This window comes from Alexandromys fortis, unplaced genomic scaffold (genome assembly GCF_014885135.2).
Source record: "Alexandromys fortis isolate MF-2015 unplaced genomic scaffold, M_Fortis_MF-2015_v1.1 scaffold_126, whole genome shotgun sequence".
Classification (NCBI taxonomy): domain Eukaryota; kingdom Metazoa; phylum Chordata; class Mammalia; order Rodentia; family Cricetidae; genus Alexandromys; species Alexandromys fortis.
The window spans coordinates 4,685,093-4,710,834 of NW_026068018.1; the positions used below are offsets into that span (position 1 = coordinate 4,685,093).

Genomic DNA, 25,742 nt, shown 5'->3' on the forward strand with positions numbered 1-25,742 from the left:
ATCCAATTACCTATTTTTCAATCTCTTGACAATGTGATTTAAAATTTAATCTCTTAATTTGTAATTATGGTTTAATTTGAAATATGTATTATAAGCCTTTGGAATAAAAAAATCTTTAGTGACAAACCAAATAAAAATATTAACTATCACCATCCAATACATGAAAAATGTTTCCTCTTATTTGTTTCAGTTATATACAGATGAGCAATGAAGAATTAAAAGACGAAGCAGTTTCCATAGAAAACTGATATATAGTTTAAAATAACAAAAGAAATCTGTTTAAATAAAACAGTTGCTAAAGTAAATCACATGATAAAATAATATTTTATGCTGTTTCATGTTCTACTGTAAACTCTGTGACTTTGAATATTCCAATTCATGCTTTTTGTTGCCATCTAGACTAAGAAATGAGTTTTCTACAGCAAAGCAATCAACAGCAAATTGGATGAAATAAGGACCGAGTAAATATGCACTAATACATGGAAATTTGGATGAAGATTTTGAGCTTAAATAAATGAAATTCACAGACTGAAATACATTCAATGATTAATTCCACTGTGGAAGCCACATGTGACTCAGTTTCTATCCGGAGCCATTTCTGACTTAAATAAGTCATTTGAGTTCAGGTTTTCCTGCTGTGCTTTTTCCAATAACCTTAAGGGCTGTGAGAGAATTCTGATTTAGCCCCTACGGAAAGAACTCTTCATCTAGTAGAGAGTATACTGCTGGCAACAAACCTCAGGAGCATCAAGAGAGAAGGTAAGGCTGCTTCTGAGCAGCAAGCACATGTTGGAGAGGAGGCTGCTCATGCAAGGACAGTAATGGTCTGTGGTTAGATACTGACTAACTATCTGTGCTATGCTTTCCTCTGTTTTTGTGTAAAAGCAAGTTCTATGGGCTGTTTGGCTGCTTCGGCATAACTAGACAGATCTCCTAATTCCATCCTTCTGTTTCTTTCTTCCGACTCTTCTTTGGCCTTGAGGATCCCCTATCCAGGAACCCTATCTGACTTTGTAGGAGTGGCCTCCTACATCTTATATAATAGTTCTCTTCTAAAAGTATATTTAAAAAACAAAGAGTCAAGAACAGGTGTTTTCATAATTTGGAAATAACAACAATATAAACAATATATAATAAGTATTGAATATTTGTTATGTATAATTCTTTATCAATAAAAAATTCAGGTGTCAGATATCTGGGTAAGAATCTAAATGATTAGTGAAGTGGAGAAGTCACCAATGACCTCCTCTCTCTTCTGTCCCTCACTCCAAAGAAACTGAGATTTTTCTCTCCATCCTGCATAACTACTTCCTGTCTCCTGTCTTGAATCCTTCAAGACCTCTATGGTTAATTTTGGTCAACTAGTAGCAAGCTCTACCCTCTGATTCAAAGCAAACTATATTGTCAGAATGTGATCAAAATATTACATAGCATCTATATAGCTATTCTTCTAAAGTGTTAATGCATAATTAGATATAATTGTGAACATGAATTTATTTTATGGTGTTTTTGTATTTGGACCTAAGTTATTTAATGCATTGACTTCATTTTGCTTCTAAGAGAATTTAGTAGCTATACAACTTAGTTGTCATTAAACTGATGCAGCATTCCTTCTTTATTTAAATTCTATCTTAATTATTATTTCAATGTTTTAAAACAAGCTGCTAAAGCCAACAAAGAGGCTCAGTGATGTAGCTCAAATTCTATTTGGTCTTAATAATAAAAACCAGGTGTCAGATATTAGGGGGTGAAATTTGAAAGAGCAGAGAAGCAGAGCAGCCAGCTCTTACCTCTGCCTCAGACTGAAAGGATGATCCTATCTCTAAGAATTCTCAGACTGAAAGCCGTGAGCTCCTCTCTCCTCTGGCCTTATATTCCTCTCTCCACTCAGACATATCCCTTTTGTCTCCACCTCCCCAGTGCTGGAATTAAAGGCCCCTGGCTCCCAAATTCTGGGATTAAAGGTGTGAGCCACCACCAGCTGACTCTGTTTCTCTTTTAGATTGGATAAATCTTCTGTATCCAAGGATGGCCTTGAACTCACAGATGTCTGTCTGCCTCTGCCTTCCCCTGGCTCCTTCCGTGAGCTCCTCTCTCCTCTGGCCTTATATTCCTCTCTCCACTCAGAAATATCCCTTTTGTCTCCACCTCCCCAGTGCTGGAATTAAAGGCCCCTGGCTCCCAAATTCTGGGATTAAAGGTGTGTGCTACCACTGCCTGGCCTCTTTGGTTAACGAGTGACTTAACTCCGCACTCTGATCTTTATGCAAGGTTTGCTAAATCATGAACAAAACATCACCACATAGTATATTCTGGCATGTTTTGGCAAGCTGATGTCTTGAGAGGAATTTTTGGGACCCACTTTGTGGAAGAAGTAAAATGACTATGCCAAATTTTCCTCCAACTTCCAAAAATGTTCTTTGGTGTAGCAACACACTCACCCACCCCCTTCACACACAAACACACATACACACATGTGCACATAAAATAAATTTAAAATTTAATAAGAAAAAATTAAAGCATACATGTATTGAAGCTGAAAGATTCAGACAGAGAAAATATTTTGATTTATAAATATATCTTAGATTAAATCTTTCTGTATTTTTCATTTATAAATTCAATGTTTGAGTAAAACCAAGATTTTTTTGTTAATTACATTTATCTATTTGTACATATTTTTATAGAGACAGCAGGGTTGTGGATGTCTGAGAACAAATTTTAGTTGTCGATTTTCTCCTTCTGCTGTGATAGTCCTGGATATCTAACTCAGCTCCTTGGATTTTTCTCAATCACCATTGCCAACTAACCATTTTTTTATGAATATGACATATTTTAAATGTTTTTCATATCTTGAAATCTTTGCATGTTATACATAATATTTTATTTTATCAACATTTCTTTAAATTTGAATGGAATATTTTGTCTCTTACAATGTGTAATACTTTCCCCAGCCCTTCTTCCTCATCAAAGTAAAAGGTATGATTAATACTCAGTTGGAGGAATTACGTTTAAAGTGTATTGCTTATCATTTATTTATTTATTTATTTATTTATTTATTTATTTATTGAGACAGGGTTTCTCTGTAGTTTTGAAGCCTGTCCCGGAACTAGAACTCGTAGGCCAGGCTGGCCTAGTACTCACTAAGATCTGCCTGCCTCTGCCTCTGGAGTGCTCGGATAAAGGTGTGCACCACCACTGCCACATGCTTATCTGTTTTTATTTTGTGTGTGTGTGTGTGTGTGTTTATGATTATACATATGTGTGACTATTTATCTTTGGTTCAACTCTAGGGAAGTAAAATGAACTTTTGACTATGTGTAGGTATTTTATACATAAAATATTATCTCACCCTTTCTCTGTATACACTGTATATATGTGCCATCTCGATTGCCTCTACAGAAAATAAATATAATATGCTCTAAAATAACAATAAAAAAGTCAATGGTTTCTTCTAAATAATAATAACTTCTTCCAAATAGGATTAACTTCAAGAATAAAACTTTTTTTTTTCTAGTCTAACAAATGTAGCACAAATAATAAAAAACCCAGAGACAGATATTGGGGTTCAAGCTGAAGATTAGTAAAGCAAAACAGCCAAGCCACTAGACAAGTTTTCCCTCAACCATGGCTGGGTGATTACAGACTAAGCCATGAGGCTATGTCTCCTCACATCCTATATCAACAAATCTTTCTTGAGTATGATAAAATAATTATGCCACTGAAACATAAAGCCCATTTGGGATAGTAATTATAGGTGATCGAGGTATTTGTGATCAGTGCTGTAGCATGTATAAAAGTAAAAGAGGCCAAAAGAAATTCCTAAAAATGTTGAGTCCTTTGCCACTTAGAGGTTGCATTATAGTTATCCTTTTTACTGTTCAGTTTATATACTGAGGATTCAACTATTCTCAGATAACAAAATGGAGTTTGCTTGAGCTTTCAAACATCTAGTATGTCCTAATGTCTCCTATAATTGAAGAATATGAATGGAAGAGAAAAATATTGAAACTAACTTTCTTTTTGCTAAGCTCCAAAAAGTTTAACATGTATATATGTATATGTAAATGTGCACACATATTTTATCAAGCTGCTACTCTTTTATTTGTAGCTATGTAAATCTACTCATAGGGACGTACAAATTTATTAATAGTTTCAAATATTTATATAGAAAAGTCAATGTAAATGATTATATTTCATTATTAAAATGGCTCTTCTTGGAGAAAATCTCTCATAATTGTAAAAAAAATATTTACTGGAATGAAGCTTAGAAAGTCTATTTAGTCTATTAATATTAGTCTATTAATTATGCTTTAATTATCAAATTCAAATACTAACATATCTTGGCAATCCTTAGTGTTAATATTTTAGTGTTTTGTATTGAACACAGTCAGTGGGCCTGTTAATCCATGTACAGGGCACTCACTGAGTGTGATGTGATTGTACATTGCTCTTCATCTTTTGCCTCCATTATGGTTGTGAGTGCATTATACAGTATTGTAAATATTACTCTTGAGTCAAAATAAATAAAGCACTGGGGACAGCATGCATCTTTTCATGCAACCTAGCTTCTTTGTTACTGTGACAATATTATTATATAATGGTAATTTTGGTTTATAAAACCAAATACTTTGGTCATAAAATTAATTTTCTGTAGCCATTGTTTCATTGAATTTTTAAAAAGAAACTATGTTGATTCATTGTATTATTATTTGGAAATAATAACAAAGCAATTACTGTGGAGTATGATGGACAGTGACAATCAGCAGACTTATAAATGTGGTAGTTATTTTCCATATGAATATGTGGAGAAATAAAGACTATTCTACCAGATTCATAAATGTTTTATATTTTTTACAAAGACACCTTTTATGTTAGATATATGCTTTAACATCTGTACTTTGTTTCAGAATTATATGCCTTATCCATGAGAATATCTTTTAAAAGTGAACTGATCCTGTCCTAACTAGACATTTCCTTGCCATGCACACAAGTGGCTCTATATCCTACCACAGATATAATTGTTCATAATGCTATTGTGCTCTATTCACAATACTTAAGAAACAGTAATGACCTAGATGTTTATCACTGGATCAATGGATAATGAAAATGGGGAGCCTATACACAATGGAATTTTATTCACGGGTTAAAAATGAAAAAAAAAATCATAAAATTTCCAATTATAAAATTTGAAATCATAAAATGAAATCATAGCATTCGGAGATAAATGGGTGAAATTGGAGCACACTATACTGCCAGTGGTAAAACAGGTACAGAAAGAAAAAGCACTGCATGAGCTCTCTTCAATTTATATCTTCTAATATGTGTTTGCCTTTGGTACCAGTAGAATCTGGAAACTAGGAAAAGGCAATTACAGTAGAGCATATAATAGTGCGTATGTGTTTGTGAATGTGTGTGTGTTTGTGTGTGTGTGATAGTTGACATGTGATAGGAAAATATAAAGGGTAAATACTGGAAGTAGAATTGTCTACTGAGCAATGAAGATGGGACTTGGAGGAGGGACAAGGAAGAAGCATTAACAACAGGAAGGACATGAAAAGCCACTGGAAACTTATTACTTGGTGTGTTTTATTTTTAAAGCCTCTAATTTATGTGTAAGTTCATGTGCCTGTCTGTTTTTTTTTTTTTTTTTTTTTTTTTTTTTTTTTTTTTTTTTTTTTTTTTTTTTTTTTTTTTTTNTTTTTTTTTTTTTTTTTTTTTTTTTTTTTTTTTTTTTTTTTTTTTTTTTTTTTTTTTTTTTTTTTTTTTTTTATGTACCTCATGGATGCAGATTCCTGTTGCTGTCAAAAGAAGACATAGCATCCCTAGGAGTAGACTTATAGATGGTAATGAGCCTCAAAATGAAGAACCAAATGGGGAGCCACTGAAAAACAGCATATGATCTTAACTACTGAACTGAATCTCCAGATGATACTTTGAAAGCCAATTAAAAATGTGTAATATAAAAGATAGATAGATGCAAGTTTGGATAAAGCTCCTCCTAATAGCCATAGGTTAATAAACAAAACTCCTGGTTCTAGAGTTGTTTGCCTTCTTATTAGTTTCTATCAGGGAGGTTCCAGAAGTCATCCCTATATTATTTTCCCAACCCCATTGTTTGCTGACTTGAACTAGTTGATAACACTCTATTGCAAAAGCTACTATATATCTTGTTGCAATATATAGAGAAACCAAACAGGAACTGAGCTGGAAGCTTCCTCTGTACTGACTAGCTATAATACTGCCAGGATTTTTAGCATTATTCAGGTTGTATGGGTATCAGTAGTCTTTTCCAGTTACAAACACTCACTGTGAGTTATAATACAAAGCTGACTTTTGGTAACTGATTCCCCATTGCTGGATTAACTGGACTCACCTTGACAAAGGGAAGAAGCTTGGACCTGACTCAAATTAATGTGCCATGCTTTGTGCAAGCCTATGGGAGGCCTGTTTCTTTCAGGCTGGAGATGGAGGAGGAATGGATGGGGAGGTGGGAAGGTGAGAAAGGGGAAGGGACAGGAGGAGAGGGAGAATGGAAACTGGTTGACATGTAAAAAATGAAAAAAAATTATTCAAATTAAAAGAAAAAAATCAGTGTTGAGTTTGTGTTAATTTGAAAGGAAAGATGTGTGGACATAATATATGTGTATGAAAGTTTGGTTTGCTAAATTTCATTCCATCACAATACTACCAAAGTTTTAAATTATATTCAAGAAATTGCTTATCTCACAAATTTATTTTCAGAAAGAGAACTTAACCCAAAGCATTCTTCATACTATGGAAATATTTAACTATCAAGCTGCCTCAACAGCTCTTCTATAAATTCTGAATTTACAACAGTATCCCTCTAAATTGCTCTGAACATCCAATCTTCTTGTCTCTGAATTTTGAATATCTGGGATTATAGTTAACTATACCAAACAATTGTTGAGATAATTGATTTAAATATTCACTTATTATATGCATGTCTCTTAAATGTTACTTTATATTTCTTCAGTGTTTTTCTACATATTGTCTTTTTCACATTTCCTCATTCTGTCCTATGTGCTGAATAATAAATCAGAGTAATCAAAGTAATAAAGATACCTGTTTCAAAATTAGGAAACCACAAAGGTATCAAGATTCGGCTATATCAAAACATATACATAATTTAAAAGATTGTGTGCTTATGCTCTGATGGCTTGAAACAAAAATATTTCCAATCCAATTTACCTTCTTGACTTTAACTCATCCTTCTCTCCTTTGCAAACTTTTGTTAATAACACACCATATTTTCTTCCTTTGCTTTAAATAGGCGTCATGCAATGAACAGCCTCAGAACCTTTCCCCAAAGACAGAGCTTAGAAATCTCCGTCTACTTTTATGAATACCTTAGGTTTTTATATTTTACCAATAAATAAAATTTAGAAAATTTAGTTAGGCACTTGACATATTCCTAAAGTTGATTAAGTATAAACTCATGCAAGCTCAGTCTTCAGGGCTCTCAAGTTGCCTGTCCTCATGCAAAGGTCTTGTAAAGGCCAAAAACAAAATATTTACAAGGTACAATACTGTTTTAAAATACTCAGAGGTAAGGTATCTTAATCTTAGTTTCCATTTCTTTTGCCACATTCCTCCTCCTGTCACAGTTCACTTGTCTTGGTGCCTTTTAGGATGCTGTCTAAAGAAATTTTTGGATATGTTTATCTGACTTTCCCCTCTGTCACATATAGTTCAGTAAGAAGCTACTCAATATTCAGGAGTTATAGAAGGCTTTATTTGTTAGTTATATCACTGAAGAGATAGTACTCACAAGTATATAATGTAATATATTTTTTGTCAGAGATTGAAGAGAGAGAGAGAGAGAGAGAGAGAGAGAGAGAGAGAGAGAGAGAGACAGAGAACACAATGTATGACCCTTGTTCCTTTTCTACTGTTCATTTTGGTAAAACATTTTTATATTTTTGTTTATAAGTATATGTATGTGCATGTATATACCACATGTGTATAGGTGCTCACTGAAACCAGAAAGGAACATGTTCTCTTCTGAAGCTGAAGTTACAGATAATTGTAAGTCTCTCTAGATGGGTGCTGGGGGAAAAATCAGGCCCTCCTGAAAGAGGAGTTCATAACCATTGACCCATCTCTTTACCATTTTGTTTTTTACTGATTACTTACTAATTTTATAAAATAATGTTTCCCTAAAATATTATGTTTTCCAATGACAATCTTATGCACTTGGCACTACACTTACATCTTCCATTTCTGGAAGGGTTGTGTTATGAGAGCTCACAATTGCAGGACCTGGAAGTAATGAGATGTCTTACTCATTACTCTGAAATTCATCCCATTTGATATAAAAATAATCATGGTTTTTAATGGAAATTTTGATATGTTATTATTTAACAGAATATTCCAATTCAGTATTTATTCTATTTTTATTGGTTCAAAGTCTTTATATAGCTAATCTTCTATTTCTAAATTTTATTTCAATTTTTAAGTGACATCTTCCAATTTTCTGATTTCTAAATAACACAAATAATGCCTGTCCACTGCAGCTGCCTTTGCTAAACTGGAAAATAGAAAAGACAAAAGAGCGAGACAGACAAGGAAGTTCTGAAGGTGACCATGAGGAGCATGCTGGACAAGGCATATTCGTGACTGGTTAGAAATAAAACAAGTCTTGCACTTCTGCTTCAGGTTTAAAATGTTGGCTGCTTTCTACTCATGTTTAACAGTGGTGCCCTTTAATCTTGGATGGGTAATTTACCTCTAAAAACAGCTGTTTAAGGCCTTTTCAGTTTAAGCCTTTAAGAGTTATTTCTGAATCCTTGTTCAAATCTATAAAAAGCAGCCAAAGAATTTCATGCTTTGTTGTGTGACAAGAATTTTCCTACAGAGAGAAAAGTACACATACCTACTTGTCCCAGACAGGGAACCCACGACAAACCAAAGTATGAATACCACTAAAGTTCAACTTGGTAGACCAATGAGTTTTATTTGGGTTACTTACAGGAACAAGGATGAAAGATTACTTAGAGTAGCAAAAACGACCCAAAGACAGTTCACCAAACCTCATTCAACAGGGTGACATCTCAGAAAAACAGGTAATCTGGAACACAATGCACATCCTACACAGCTCAACAGGTTGGAGAGTATCCTTTCCAGATGCCTCAGTCAGTCTAAGACTCTTGTAGGCAGCTTGACTCCTGTTTCTTCCAGGTAGCTGGTCAGGTCTGAGTCTTCTTTACAGTTTGTTTTGTCTGAGAGTTATTCTCAACAGTATTTTCTGGTTATATCATCTTGAAGAGAAAGTGATTTAGTGAATCTGATTCATTTCAGGAAATTCCAGAAGATATTTAGAGCTCTTTATATCCTGTAGTAAGGAACTTCCCTTAGTCAGGATGGAATGTTTCAGTCTCTGATGTTACTAGTACACAGTAGGGTATGAAATTAAACCAGCGTCATTTGGCTCTAGTGCTGTCTCTTAATCGTAGACAAGTAAAAAAGGTATAAGACCTTTCTCCATGAATCCATCTTTAATAAGCGTGTCTTGCTTTTTCATTTGTTGATGAATTTATCTCTAGTGTCTCTGGGAATGCTGCCACCTTAAAATCATTTTCACTAAAGTGCAACATGTGCCTGAAATCATATCTTTGTTTCTCCTCCATGAATTCCAAACTCTGGTGATGGGAATGTTAGTCTCAACTTTGTTGAATGATGAAATATAAGTTCTCTCAGTAAATAAAAAAAGAGATCCCATTCAGTATGGAGTGACTTTCATCTTCCCTGAAGAAGCAGCTCAGAGCATTTAACCAGTGGGCACAATATTATGAAAAGCCTTGCCCATTCATTTAAAACAACATTTGTTCTTTATCTAGCTGGCATACTTTTAGATCTCTGCTCATAACTCAGAGGAGGTAAATTTCTGCTTTGGCACCTGGTAGTAAAATTGAGCACACTAAACTTTCTATGACACCAGTGATTTTTATGTCACCATTATCTTTATAGCCTGGCCTTTGAAGAGACTGATAACTCTAAGTGACTAAGCCCTCTTGCCAGAACGTGTTAAAGAATGGTGATATGTTTAAGACAAAAGCAAATGTAAGTTTTATTTTATGATATGAACTAAATGTACAATTTTAAAGTTTACATTAAATTCACACAGAGAGCGAGAGCAAGTGAGCGCGCGTGCGAGAGAGAGAGAGAGAGAGAGAGAGAGAGAGAGAGAGAGAGAGAGAGAGATTGAGAGAGAGAGATTTCTAAAACTGGCAAAACAGCCTATAGTGTAGCTTAGGAGTAGTACCCTCAGCATAAAAACATACACTGGCAAAATAGCAAATCTAATTTGATTCAAGAGTACAGTTAGTGTTAAAAATAAACATGAAGCCTGGATGTGACTATGAATAAACCAGTCATATTGTACTTCACATAAGTGAATTATATAGAGTTTACTTAGTTATAGAAAACAAGATACGGTGTGTATATTTTCTGCTCAGATAATACCTCATGGTTGAGTTTTGCGACTTAAAAGGTTGATCTTTTGTTTTATCTGTTATAATAAGTCAGACTAATTATCTCTTTTCCTGCACTTTCTGGATTGCCCACTCTGAGAAAACTCAGAGTACTTCAGCATATTACCATCGTTCTATTTTCCCTTTTTAATGAGTAATGTCACCTAGTTTTAAGTACAACTATATGCAAGTGCAATCTCAGAAGCTATGCCAGTTCAGTCTCCACTGTCCCTGTCACCTGTCTGAAATTATGAATGGAGGGATGGTGAAAACAAAGAAATTGTCCCAAATCTGAAAAGAAGAATAGCAGATACTCTGAGTGCATAAAATATCATCCATTTGTCAACATAGGGAATGAAATGATATGCAACAAAATGTGGGCTGTTTCATAAAACTAAGGAAAGCAGTTTAAGCAAGCATTTTTCTATTGAAAAAAAAAGTCTGATCTTAGTTGGGGTTATAATATGTGACTTTGTCGTTCTGTTTTGTTGTTATGGTTGCTGGGATGTAGTTTTTCCCAACAAATTGGTTGTGAGTTACAGCTGAAAATAGATACATATTTATTTCCATGTACATTTTGAAGCTTCAATATTTACTTTAAAATAAAATTCAACTCAGAGCTACAGAGAAAATATCATCCATAATTTATAATATCTGTTTTCTTAAACATATTGCACAATATTACTTTCTGGAATTAGAAAATCAAACTCACTCTGATTTTTCTTTCAACACGAGAGTTATAGTAATCACAGCATCCACTTGGGCTTGCAAAATAATCCTTAGCTGTTATTGAGTAGGGAGCCGTATTCATAAAGTCTGTCGTTAACCTGAATATAAGATTGGGAACACTTTGTCTGGACCAGAGTAAGTGTTCACAAGTATATTCATGAATCTGTGATTTGTGAATAAGGCATAAAGTAATGGTTTTCAGATATGTGTGTTTTCAGGGGGAAGAGGAGAAAGGAAAGGTGAGGGAAAGAGGGAGGAAGAGAGGTGGATGAATAAAGACAAAGGGAGGAAGGGAAAGATGGCAGAAAGAAAGGAAAGGAAGTAAAGGGAGGCAGAATTCGAGAAACCTGGGAGAAATATCACATGCCAGCAATTAACGTTGATATGTCATTAATTTCAAAACTTTCTTGAGATAATACTATGTTTCCAACAGATAAAAGGATGGTAAGATGCTATTATCTTCAGTATTTCGATGTAGAACTGGGAAATTAATTCCTACATCTTATACATATATACTATTTCATGAAAACATATAAAATCATTTTGCATGTTCATAATGTTCATATGCATTCTTCTAATAATAATTTCATAGAATGTCTTGAATATATACTCCTATCAATTATTTTAATTTTAAATAATCAGCAAAGGTATTTTATTCATAATATATTTTTGTAAGTTGCCTTCCCATGCTATATTTACTGCATGTAGTATTTTAAACTCTTCTAAATTTTAGTATTTTGATGATGATTTAAGCTATAAAAAAGAAGTCATTTATAATTATTTGTGTTTATTTTAGTAACTTTTTTGGATATTCTTAACAAGGAGATACAGCATTAAGGATCTTGCTAAGTTATCACAAGTTTCATAGTACCACAAAGTTTAGGCTATATCTTAGCTTCTGGCACTTTTTTGAATTATCATGATAATACCTCACCGAAAATTCCTCAGGACATATATTGAATTCATATGGGACAAAGATAAAATTTGGTGATGGTTAGTGACTAAATTGTAATGTGGCTAAAGAAAAAATTAATAAATTTGAATTAAAAGTCAGGTATTATATCAGGTACATATTTCTTGAAATGAGTCAGTCTTGAAGGCCATTATATTATGTGAACAATACAATTGATTAACCAAACTCAATCAGAGCAAAGGAAAATATGTAAGTGAGTAGGAGATAAATGTGGTAAGCCATTTGCCTTGTCAATTATGGATTACATAATTCTGGAGAATAACTGGGAAAATCTAAAGCATAGTGCACTGTGAACAAACAAAGCCAAGAACTGTAGCACATGAGCCAGGGTTTGTACCCTCAAGCTATGTTTGTCTTTCTTCAGCAAGTCTTTGCTTTGCTCTAAGATGTTTTCAAGTGATTGACTCAATCATAGATTATGGGATCAATCAGCAGTATTTGACATCAATTTATTATAAATTTTAATCTTGCCAGCATTGTTTTTTTATAAATCCACATACGCATTAATGTTTGAGTTGCATACTGGAAACTTGAGTTTCACCTTACTGTTGTACAATAAGTGCCTTCAGAGTAGTGGGAAAAATAAATCATTTAGGAAAATGGTAACGAGCAAGGCCTGAACGTCATGTAAAGGTCGGTACCTGAATAGCAAAGCCATGACTTATCAGTAGTGTTTAGGTCAGTTTAGGGTGTTGTAACAAAATACAATAGAATAAACTGTTAATAAGCATTATAAATAACAGAAATTTATTTCTTATGGTTTTCGGAGCTATGATATAAACCAGGAGGTCTCTTTGATTGAGGTAAGATGAGAGCAATCTAGAGCGGTACAGATTGTCAGCATTTTGAAGTATGCTCATATAATAACGGGAGAAAGCATATAAAAAATTCACAGTTCCAGCTTCCTGACATAATCCACTCCCCCAAAGCACATCCTTTAATATCACTGTATCATATATTAGTAGGTCAACATATACTCTTTTGAAGTCTGTCAATATTCAGTTACTACAGTTGGAATGAATGACCCACAACAGTCAGACAGGTCTACAAAACCTGCGTAGATTTCTACAGCATCCTGTGTGACCCAGTACAATGACGGCCTTAAAAATTCAGGACAGATAATGTAGATTGCTGAAGACAGATATGATATGCTGTGCTTGATGTCATCCTCTGGCTGTGCCACTCAGATTCTGCTAATGGGAACAAAAACGATGTCAGGTCGGCTGACCAGTAATCCATGGTGGCAGTTAGAGTGCTGTGGAGTTTTGGACTGTAGATGTAATTTGATAGAAAAGTCACAAACATTTTGAAAATGGATTAGAAGAAGAATTGTTAGAAAAATATAGAAACAACACATTTTTCCCTATTTTGGCTTTAGGAAATAAAGAATGAAAATGTTGTTAAATGGGGTAAACAAGGATATCAGTGTTTTATGAGGCAGTTATTAAAAATTTGCTGCATTTGTACTGTGTAAAACCACCTTTCATAAATCCAACTTTAGACACATAACGCGTAGTTTGATGTGCAGGTCTCAAGGTCAGAAAACAGGGTCTTGCTGGGATCCAGGTACATAGAGGAAATAGTTACCACTGTGAGTTTGAATACTAAAAGTGAAAAAAGTCAAAATTATTGTCTGTATTTGTTCATTTATATTATTGTTAAATTAGACTTTTGTCTTCTAATGGATGTTCAATGTTTCATTCACATACATTAATTTGAAACATTTTGTAAAGTTTAAGGACACATAAAAGTCACTCATAATCCTACCATTTAATGGGGAACAAATGAAAGTTTTTGACACATTTTCATGCATTTTTCTATACATTTTGTTTAAATTACTTGATAATGACAGGCAGAAATTTTCTAGAATTCTTATTTTACTTACATTACAGTAATATATAATCTTTGATAATCATATGCACTATACTATATGCATCACTTAACTCTTTAATTGATGGCACGCATTTGAAATTCTCCACCCATGATATAATTGTGAATTTGTAAATATTATTTCAGTCATAACAATACATTAACATAATGACATTTGTAGTATAAGTTAACTCATAATGTTACCTACTTAGTAATTGAAAAAGAGTGTGAATATTTGTTTTATGGAGTTATTATACGATATTATATAAATAATCTTAAAATTTAAAATGAAGACTCTCTCTTTAGCAAGACTAGCCATCAGATGCAATGAAACCTGTCTGTTCATGGCTGCAGGAAGATGGAGGATATGTGTAATAGAGGTTAGCTACTTAGAAATCAGTGAGAACAGTACTGATGTATGCCTGTCATTTGAATTGAAGGGAATGGCGTATGGACACTTATGAAACTTTCTATTCTTAAAGAAAAGTTCTCAGACGTCTTCAAACTTCCTCTCACAAGATATTCTTTGAAAGACTAATTCTCCAAACAGGAATTTCTGAGCTTAAACTTACCAAACACTCCCATCCCCACGGAGCAATTTCCACTTGTGCAAAATGGCAGAAAATGTCACATTTGAGAACTATTCACAAAAACCAGTTTCACTCTAAAGAGGCTATCTTTGAAAGAAAGTCATATACACAAAGGCCTGAAGGAGTCTAAAATGAGATTGAAAACCAATGCCCTTGAACTGTATGAGACCTTTTCTCTTTGGCGATCTTTGCTTTTCTACATCACTCTTGTTTTGATTTTGCTAGATGTTATTTCCTAAGTCCTTCTACCTTCATGTTTCTAAACCTTGATCCCTTCATAACTCATCTCAATCTGTGATGAGTCTGTTTACTCTGATAATCCATGAGGGACAGCTGTTTATTTTGAATCCTTATCTAGGCAACTATTAGCATTCTTTCACCAATTCGGAAACCTGTTTTGCTGAATATTGTTGAATCAGTGACAAATGAGCCAAGAAATACTCCTAAGGCAAATTTTCCTCCATTAACATATATGAAAGAGGAACTGCATCTCTTTGAAAGCATCAGCAGATCTGAGTGGAAATAAAGGGAGCACAAATGTAGCAAATATGATAACTTGTACATGGAAATGGAAACCTACAGATCAGCTGTGGCATGATATCCACAGTCTGGTTCTTGTCTGGTGTGCAAAAGACTAAATATTAAAATGTGCATTACACTTCAGCCAGGGAGTTTTTTTAACCTTCATGCAAGTAATACTGAAAATCAAAGTTTGTGCACTTAAACAAGCTACTAGTTTAAATATGTATACATTAACAAGCAAGTTTGTGAGAAACTAAATAGCCCTACTAATTACTTGCTTACAATGAATTCTTCTTATTTAAAAGTCATAAAATAAAATATAAACAAAATTTGTTTAAGAATGTAATTTGTTGCAAAAATTAGTTTGAACAAGAAGTTTACATTGAATTAATTGTAAAAACCTAAAAATAGTGAATGGTCAAAATCAGGACAATTCCCTCAGACCCCAAAGTGTGCACACAAATGAACTGATATTACTTGATGTTGAATGACATTTTCAATTATCAATGTATGCTTACTCATATAACATATTATTTTAGATCATCAAGCTGGAAGCCTTTAAAAATTGGATTTAATACCACCTAAGCAAAAGGATAGATGAACTTGCCCTTGAAAATGAGGACAAGCAGGCAAAAAGCACAGTGTTCCTTCCATGTTCTTTTAGATGGGCTGCCACCAGAAGGTGTGAACTAGAATTATGCTTGGTCTTTTTTTTTTTTTTAATTTTAATTTTTTTAATTATTTATTAAAGATTTCTGCTTCCTCCTGGCCACCGCCTCCCATTTTCCTCCCCCTCGCCCAGTCAAGTCCTCCTCTTTCTTCAGCCCAAAGAGCAATCAGGGTTCCCTGCCCTGTGGGAAGTCCAAGGACCACCCACCTCCATCCAGGTCTAGTAAGGTGAGCATCCAAACTGCCTAGGCTCCCACAAAGCCACTACGTGCAGTAGGATCAAAAACCCATTGTCATTGTTCTTGAGTTCTCAGTAGTCCTCATTGTCCGCCATGTTCAGCGAGACCGGTTTTAACCCAGGCTTTTTCAGACCCTGGCCAGCTGGCCTTGGTGAATTCCCAATAGAACATCTCCATTGTCTCAGTGTGTGGGTGCACCCCTCGCGGTCCTGAGTTCCTTGCTCGTGCTCTCTCTCCATCTGCTCCTGATTTGGACCAAGCATATGCTTGGTCTTCTTGAGTTCAAAAATTGGAAATCCCTCAAAGAAGTGTTCAGAAACTTGGGCTTTAGTTGATTCCAGACTTTGTTGAAGACTAAATCTAATTAATCTTTGTCAATAAAAATCATGAGTCAGTGAAATGTATTTCTTCATTCTTTGATTAACTTTAGTTTGGTCTATTTTGTTGGCTATTAGGACAGTTACACCAGCTTGTTTATTAGGTCCATTTGATTAGAAAATGTTTTTCAAGCCGGGCGGTGGTGGCGCATGCCTTTAATCCCAGCACTCGGGAGGCAGAGGCAGGCAGATCTCTGTGAGTTCGAGGCCAGCTTGGTCTACAAGAGCTAGTTCCAGGACAGGAACCAAAAGCTATGGAGAAACCCTGTCTCGAAAAATCCAAAAAAAAAAAAAAATGTTTTTCAAATCTTTATGCTGACATAATGTCTGTCTTTGAATTTGAGGTGTGTTTCTTATATGTAGCAGAAGGATGGATCCTGTTTTCATCGCCATTCTGTTAGTCTGTGTCTTTTTATAGGTGAATTCAGATCATTGATATTAAGAGATATCAATGACAAGTAATTGTTAGTACCTGCTAGTTTTGGAATTGTTGGTGGTAGTGGTAGTGTGTGTGTGTTTTCTTTCTTGGGTTTTGCTGGTGTGAGATTACCCATTGCCTGTGTTTTTGTGGGTGTAGCTAGTTTCCTTGGTTGGAATTTTCCTTCTAGTACTTTCTGTAGGGCTGTATTTGTGGATAGGTACTGTTTAAATATGCTTTTGTGATGGGATATCTTTTTTTTTTCTGTCTGTGATGATTAAAGCTTTACTAGGTATAGCAGCCTGGGCTGACATCCATGGCCTTTAGTATCTGTAGAATATCTATCCAAAACCTTGTGGTTTTCAGAGTTTACATTTAGAAGTCAAGTGCAATTCTAATAGGTCTGCCTTTATATGTTACTTGGAATTTTTTCCTTTGCAGCTCTTTCTTTATTTCTTTTTTTGAGAACTACTGGTTTTATTGAGCTTATTTATAGGAATTTGGGTGATAGGCTTTATAAACCACAATATAATTATATACCACAATATAATTATAAACCACAATAAAAGTCAGCATGGAAGGATAAAATTATGGGTGAAGTTGTGGTACAGGTATCTTGGCAGTAACCAACAGCTTCTTTTCTTCTTTTTATTAAGAATTTTTTAATATAATATTTTCTCATTTTACATAGCTTTCCCCATTCCCACTCCCTCCCCTCCTCCTGCTTCCTCCACCTTTCCCCATCCAACCTCCTCAACCATTCCTCAGAAAGGCTTCCTTCCCATGGGGAGTCAACAAAAGCAGACACTTCTTAGAGTTTCAAACAAGGGTATTGAGCATAGAAATAATTAGCAAAATATAACTTTTATTTTACTCTCCCTATATTCCCCATCTTCTTGTAAAGGTAACTAATGCAAAAGATAATATCTGCATATTATTTTCTCATTGTAACTCTTCCTTTACAATGATTGGAAAGTTTGGTTGTATTTTTTTTGTGTTGATTGACAGCTGATCCCTAAGACTGTGTATTCTGCCACACCTTCATAACAATCCCATTTCATATACACTATATTCAGGGATTGCAATAGATATTTTGATTTCTCTGCAGTTTTGTATGCATCATTTTATTCTCATAAAAGGCCCGACTTATTAAGAAGTTATGTCTACTATCTCAAACCACAGTGAAGAAGAAATACGTCATGGAATTCATTTTAATGAGCCCCATGATCAAATGGATCAGCCTTTGCTACATACATTATCATCTAGAGTTGGAAGGGTATAATTTTGTTGCAGTATAAAAGCATTCTCTACCATATCATAAATATCTTGTAGTAACTCTAACCAAAAAAGTGAAAGATCTATATGACAAGAATTTTAAGCTTTTTAGGAAAGAAATAGAATAAGATATCAGAAAATGGAAAGATCTCCAATGCTACAGAATAGGTAGGATTAACATAGTAAAAATGGCAATCTTACTAAAAGCAATCTACAGATTAAATGCAATACCTATCAAAATGACAGCACAATTCTTCACATACCTTGAAAGAACAATACTAAACTTCATATGGAAAAAAATCTTGGATAGGCCAAACAATCCTGTACAATAAAGGAACTTCTGGAGGCATTGCTATCAGTGACTTAAAGCTCTACTATAGAGCTATAGTAATGAAAACAATTTGGTATTGGCACAAAAACTGGCAGGTGGGCCAATTGAACCAAATTTAAGACCCTGATATTAATCCACATACCTATGAACACCTGAATTTTGACAAAAAATAAAATTATATGATGTAAAAAAGAAAATGTCTTCAAAAATGCTGTTGGCAAGTAAAGAATGAGCAGAAATGGCTTTTAAGCATAAACCACCCTGTCATCTAACGTCAAAGCTCCACCTCTCAGTTTCCTCCCGCTCTCAGTAGTCTTCTATCCTAGCAAAGCTGTGGTCTACAGATGACATGGACATTTCACATTGGTACAAGGAAGGAATGTTGGCTTGATGCAGTCTCTATAGTAAGAAGAAGTACCTTGTTCTATGTGCAGCTGCCATGCTTTCAGACATGTTTCTGACTTTTAGGTAATTAACAAACCCTCTGAAGAAAAGGAGGAGGCCAAGTACAAGAAATATCCACCAAAGCCAATACTGTCCATTGAAATAACCAGAAAACCTAACAATAAGGATCCATTTGATCAGAGAAAGGCCAAATCCACAGATAGCACCATACCTTCCAGCTATGGTGTTGGTGATACAGAAGGATAAGCAGAATCCAAGCCAGTTGAAGATGAATGCCGTGAAAAATGCCAGCATGAAAATGCCATCATTGCCTACTCTAAGCTGGTCTACATCACTGAAGTCATCTCTTGGTGTACATTCTTCCTCCTGGTTTCTTTGAGGTGCTTCCGCTGCTGCAGCTGCCATGGCAGCAGCTTTAGCCTTTTCAGCTTCATCGTATGTGGGAAGAGAGGTAGCAACGCTGTACGGAGGTGGCACGGGGTAAAACTCACTGTAAACTTCAGTATCTGAAGTGGTCGGTACTTCCCCGGTAATACTGCTGTATGGTGGAGGCGAAGACTTGGTCTGTACTTCATTTATTTTGCACACTTGCATATGTGCCTATTTAAAGATACGCACATACTTGAAAGTCCACAAAGTTGTTGCAAAGTCCAGGCATACTTGGTTAATCGGTGTTTGATAAAATTGGAAGAGTTGAGTGGTAAACACTTCCAGCATGTAAATGCTTCTGACTTGACTGTTAGCGTAATAAAAATTACATTATTAATCTTGTCAAATGCTTTAGTTTCTGGCTTAGATTCATCTGATAATTCCAAACATGAAATATTCTTTGCTATAGATGATGTTTATTAAAACTTGCAGTGTGATTATTAGAAAAGATTTGTCAGATTTTTGAGTATGATATTATTTAGGAAAACTGTAAATAATCATACATAAGTTGCTTTTTACATTCTTTTCTTAGAATTATGTCTAGGTTTCTTTTCATTAATTTTAAATTAAGTAAACTAAATATACAGAAATAAACTTTCTTAAAGATAGAATGGTTTCTAAAGATAGATGAATGCTAAGAAGATGTGAGTATACCAAACACCCTTTAAAGAAAAAGAAGCTAAGAGGCAATACTAGTTTTAGGGATTTTCAAACAAGAGGCTTAGATTTGAGGATTACTCACCTTAGCAATTCTTACAAGAAGAGATTGAATTAGATCTTATATTTATTTACATCTAAGACAATTTTAAAAATTGATTTATCAAATATATTCTCATTTGCATTTGTCATTTAAAAAGTCAATAAAAGTATCTTTCAATAAAAAAAATGCTGTTGGCATAACTGAATGTGAACATGTAAAATAATGCAAATAGTTCCATACTTGTTCTCATGCATAAAACTCAAGTTAAAATGGATCAAAGACCTCAACATAAATGCAGCCACACTGAAACTCATAAAAGAGAAAGTGTAAACACATAAGCACGGGAGACCACTTTCTGAATATAACACCAGTAGCACAGGCCCTGAGATTGACAATAAATGTGACCTTCTTAAACTGAGAAGCCTCTGTAAGGCAAAGGGCATAGTCAACAAGACAAAAATGGCAGTCTATAGAATGGGAAAACAATATCCCCACATATAACAGAGGACTGATCTCCAAAATATATGAAGAATTTAAGAAATTAGATATCAAATTGTCAAATAATCCAGTTAAAAATGGGATACATTCTAAACAGAGAATTTTCAAAAGAGGACCTTCAAACGTCTCAGAGGAACTTAAAGAACTGCTCAACATCCTTAACCATCAAGAAAATGTAAATCAAAATATCTCTGAGACATTATCTTACACCAGTCAGAATAGCTAGGATCAAAAACATTGATGAAACCTTATTCAAGAAAGGATGTTGAGTAAGGAGAACATTCCTCCATTGCTAGTAGGAATGCTAACTTGTAAAACAACTTTGGAAACCAGTATGACAGTTTCTCAGAAAATTTGTGAATCAATCTACATCAAGATCCAGAAATGCCACTCTTAGGCATACACCAAAAGGATGCACACTCATACTACAAGGACATTTGCTCAACTATGTTCATAACAATATTACTCACAATCACCAGATTCTGGAAACAACTTGGATGCCTCTCAACCAAAGAACGGATAAAGAAAATGTGGTACATTTACAGAATGGAATACTAATGATGTGTAAGAAACAATGATATCTTGAAATTTGCATGCAAATGGATGGAATTAGAAAAAAAAAATTCTGAGTGAGGTGACCCAGACACAGAAGGGAAAACCCAGCATGTACTCAATCATAAGTGGATAATGGACATAAAGCAAAGGATAACCAGCCTACTGTCCACAACCCCAGAAAAGTAGTAAGTAAGGAGAACACTAAGACAGATATACATGGATCTCCCCCAGGAAGGCAAAGTAGACAAGAACTCCTTAGTAAATTTGCTATGTGTGGGGGGATGATGGAGGAAGGTCATTGGTTAATTAAATAAAGAAACTGCTTGCCCTGATAGGTTAAAACATAGGTGGGAGGAGTAAACAGAAGAGGATGCTGGGAGGAAGAGGAAGTGAGCTCAGACTGGACAGCTCTGCTCTCTGGGGCAGAGACACCAGGCTCTGCTCTCCCAGGCAACTCCGACCCAGGATGGACGTAGGCTAGAATCTTCCTGGTAAGTGCACCTTGGGATGCTTACACAGATTATTAGAAATGGGCTAGTCCATGTGCGAGAGTTAGCCGAGAAGAGGCTGGATGGAATGGGCAAGCAGTGTTTAAAAGAATACAGTTTGTGTGTTGTTATTTCGGGCATAAGCTAGCCAGGTGGCTGGGGTGCTGCGGACACAGCCCCGCAGCTGCTCGCTGCTCAGATTGCAACAGGGGGAGAGAGAAGTGTGGTAGGAGAGTGGGGAGCAGAGAAGACAACATGAAGAATTGAGATGGTCAAGTTTGCTGACAGACAGAGAGGGAAAGCAAGGTATCTTGAAAGATGGAGCCAATACCAGGTTAGCAAGAAACCAGGCATTAGGGAAAGTCCCAGTAATTCACAAGGATGACCCTACCTGAGACCCTAAGTAGTAGTGGGAAGTGTACCTTAATAGTGAACCTTCATCCAGTAACTGATGGAAACATTTGCAGAGATTCACAGCTAACAATGGGATGAACTCCTGGAGTTTGTTCACAGAGAGAGAGAGAGAGAGAGAGAGAGAGAGAGAGAGAGAGAGAGAGAGAGAGAGAGAGAGAGAGAGAGAAACAATATTATGAGCAAAGAAACCAAGACCATGATGGGGAAACCACAGAAAGAGCATACCAGAGCAAGTAGGAGCTCACTGACCCAAGAATGACATCTAGGGAACCTGCATAAGATTGAACTAGGCCCTCTGAATGTGAGTGACAGCTGTGTGGCTTGGTCAGTTTGGGGTCCACTAGCAGGGGAACCAGTATTTATCCCTAGTACATGAACTGGCTCTTGGGAGCCCATTCTCTATGGAGGGAGATCTTGTTCAGCCTAGTCATGGGGGAAGGGCCTTGGTTCTGCCTCAAGTGATATGACAGACTTTGCTGACTCCTTATCAGAGGTTGCACCCTCTCTTAAGGTAGGGAGGAGGTAGGAGGTGTGGGAGGATGGGAGGGAAAGAGATCTGGTATTGGTATGTAAAATAAGATTGTTTTAAATATTAAAAAAATCAGTAGTCAGATATTAGGGTAAAAACCTGAATAATAAGGGAAGCAGAAAGAGAGAGAAAGAGAGAGAGAGAGAGAGAGAGAGAGAGAGAGAGAGAGAGAGAGAGAGAGAGCGCTATAGTCACTTCCTATCTCTTCTATTCCTCCATCCAAAAGGGACTAGATCCTCTGTCCGTACTACCTCATCACTTTCTGGATCCTCTCTGTACAGACCTCCAGACCTCTATAGTTAACTACTGGGTAGCTCTGCTATCTGTCTCTAAGCAAGTTTTAGTTGACAGAACACAAATAAAATATCACATAACACTTAATCAAGTTGACAACTATGATTATTCATCACAGTAAATAATTATAGTGTACATTTGACAAAAAAAATGATATAAAAGTTGGTAAAAGGAATACAAGGTTAAAACTAATTGGCTAACATTTTCTTACTGCTGTAATCCATAATTTTATTATATTATCTTATAATATAAAATTACTATATTGCATGACAGCATCCTCTTGATGGACTGAGCAGTCCTTGTTTTTATATAAATGTGTGAAAATTACAGACAAAAAGATTATGTATCTTACAACAAGTGGCCTAGGTAAAAATAAGTCACTTATGTCTTGAGTATACCTCATCAACTGTGGTGCAGGGGTACCCTTGAGCAAATCTATTGTACACTGAGTTACAAAGAATCTGATATAAAGAGTGTTCACTATTAAAATATGAGAGTAGGATCCCACATGAAAAGAAGGTAGGTAAATAACTGCCAAAATACTACAGCTATATTTGACATTAGTTGTTGGATAAAATTTCATAAACTGTAGAAATTTCATCCTATGCTCTTTTACAAATTGTTCTTGAGTATTTGCTAGAAATTGCTGACCATTACCAAAAGTTGGTAACTTGAAAGTTGGCAATGGAATAGGAAAGAATAGGAAATAAAATTTAGTTACAGAAAATCATAATACAAAGAAGGCTTATCCTGTCATTAAACTGCCCCGACAAAGAAGGTGCTTTAACAAAGAAGTGGAGTGGAAAGATATAAACTTTAAACAACTGGAATGGGTCTTACATGATTTCTGTTAGTAGCACCACAGTAAGGATTAACCTCATCTTGTAATGTAGACACACCAATGTTAAAAACATCCTTGGGGAGTTCTGGTGATTGAAGAGTGCCTACAAATATTTGCTGGCATTTGTAGGGAAGATCTTACACAAGCTGCCTTCTGAGGTAAGTATTTCTAAGTGATCTTCTGATGCTTATGTCCTTTCTTCCTTTGTGTTGCCTCATCATAATTCTGAGACCATAATAGGTATCCTCAAGGAGGAAAATTCACTTGGTTACTCAGGTATCTATCAGCACATCCCTAAGGTATGATAAAATATATCCGGTATATTGCTATCATATATTTTAACTTGTGATTTTCATCAAGGATTTTCAGATATTATTTTCTGCCTTTAGAAATGGGAAGGAGGGTATAGAGAAGTGTGTCAGCTTGTAAGAGCATTTACTGCTCTTACAGGGTCTTCTTGAGTTCTTAGCACTCACATGTAGCTCACAAACAAGTCTGACTTTAACTCAAAGGATTCCAATTCACATCTTTCTTCTATGATGATTCTTGTTAGCACACAGTGCAAGAAGCATTATGTATACATATTCACTCAAAAAATAATAAAGAGAGAGAGGGGGCAGGCCATTAAGGAAGCTGGAAAACAAGAATATCAGGAAAGACATTAGCTTATGGTCATGACAGGCTGCTCTTATCACAGTCTGATTCTAAGGAAAAATCCTTTATACCCCATATTGGCCACCTCTGCTTCAAAATCAGAAACTTCCAGGAAAAAAAAAAAATCCTTCTTGGACTATAGTGTCTTCTCTCTTGGGTCTCAGTGATAATAGATGAATAATCCAAACATGTGAACAAGCCTTTTTTCACTTCTGGGAAGGAATGGACTTAGCCCAGCAGCATATTTGATTGGTTGAATTCCTAGAGCCTTGTTGGAAAGACTTGACTCACAAAAAGAAAAACAGCTACAAGTTTTTCGAACTTTTTGGTTTTGTGACCTCTCACATATTATAGTTTTAGTGATCTGGAGCCATTTCTATCTAAGCCCACAGATAACTTAGTTCATTTTGTTTTCTTTTTTTGCTGTTTTGTGTTATGTTTGTTTTTCTCTAGCTCAGAAAATGTGGGATAAAAGAGATCCCAGTTAACATGAAAGTCTATATATACTCATACTTCTACTTAGGAATGTAACAGGCTTGTAGATGCTTCTTACTTATTAAATGCTAATGCATCTTTTGCAAGGAAGTCCTGCTAGTACTAGCATTAGTCGACTGGGCTCAGATAGTCTGTTCCAGACAAATATTCAGTGAAACCCATGGGTTTGACACACATTTCTACTCTATTCATACCTGGAGAATGACTCTGGGATTCGGGATAAAATTATCCCATTTTACTGTTCATCAACCATCTCCTTAAAAACATGCCAGGGTGAAGAGAGTAGTGTTTGTTATAGAATGGATGAAAATAGAACGGCCTTTTCCTTACATGTTCTGCATTTCAGAAATTTTGCTCTTTGTTTGACAGTTAACTGTAGACCAGTTGCATCAAGATGTTAATCTTGATAAATATAGCTCTGATACTTAGAGTTTTCCATTACTGTTTACTCTAAATAAGTCTTTTCCCTAATTTCTTCATCCTTCTCCTCTCTGTCACATTAAATGACATCTAAATATTACTGTGAGCTTGTAGAGCCTGGGTATTCTGGAAAGATACTTAAACTTTATTTTATTTATATTGACTTGGCTGCACTTTTTTGCATGACCCTGAAGAGCAGATATGATGCTGAACTCAAGTAGTACCAATGACTTAAAATGTGTCAGCTATGTTATATGTAATGACGATAGTTAGTTTCAGAATTAAACTCACAAGAGAAAAATTAAAGAGGTTGATACCCTAGATGATAACTCATTTTTACATGAGATTTCTTTCAATGTTGAAAACATTCCTGTGTATAAAAAGCTGGAAGACTCACAGATGTGAGCCTGTTCCACCTTAACTAGAGGTCAGAGAGTTTGAACTTATTTTTGCTATCTCAAAATAGTTGACAATAGATATGCCTACAAACAAGAGATTCTGACTTAGGGTGTGGTTAATTAGTAGTTTGGGTGTAGAG

General features: G+C 35.3%; 1 protein-coding gene across 1 annotated transcript; it reads right to left on the reverse strand.

The window, feature by feature from the left end:
* Positions 1-18,727: 18,727 nt before the first annotated feature.
* LOC126514177 (NEDD4 family-interacting protein 2-like) lies at positions 18,728-19,481 on the reverse strand. Its single transcript, XM_050162893.1, has one exon. The coding sequence runs from the start codon at positions 19,479-19,481 to the stop codon at positions 18,882-18,884; it is 600 nt and encodes a 199-aa protein (XP_050018850.1). The 3' UTR covers positions 18,728-18,881.
* Between the last annotated feature and the right edge of the window lie 6,261 nt (positions 19,482-25,742).

Excerpts from the sequence above, each read along its gene's own strand:
- LOC126514177 (XM_050162893.1), bottom strand. The coding sequence starts at position 19,481 with ATGCAAGTGTGCAAAATAAATGAAGTACAGACCAAGTCTTCGCCTCCA.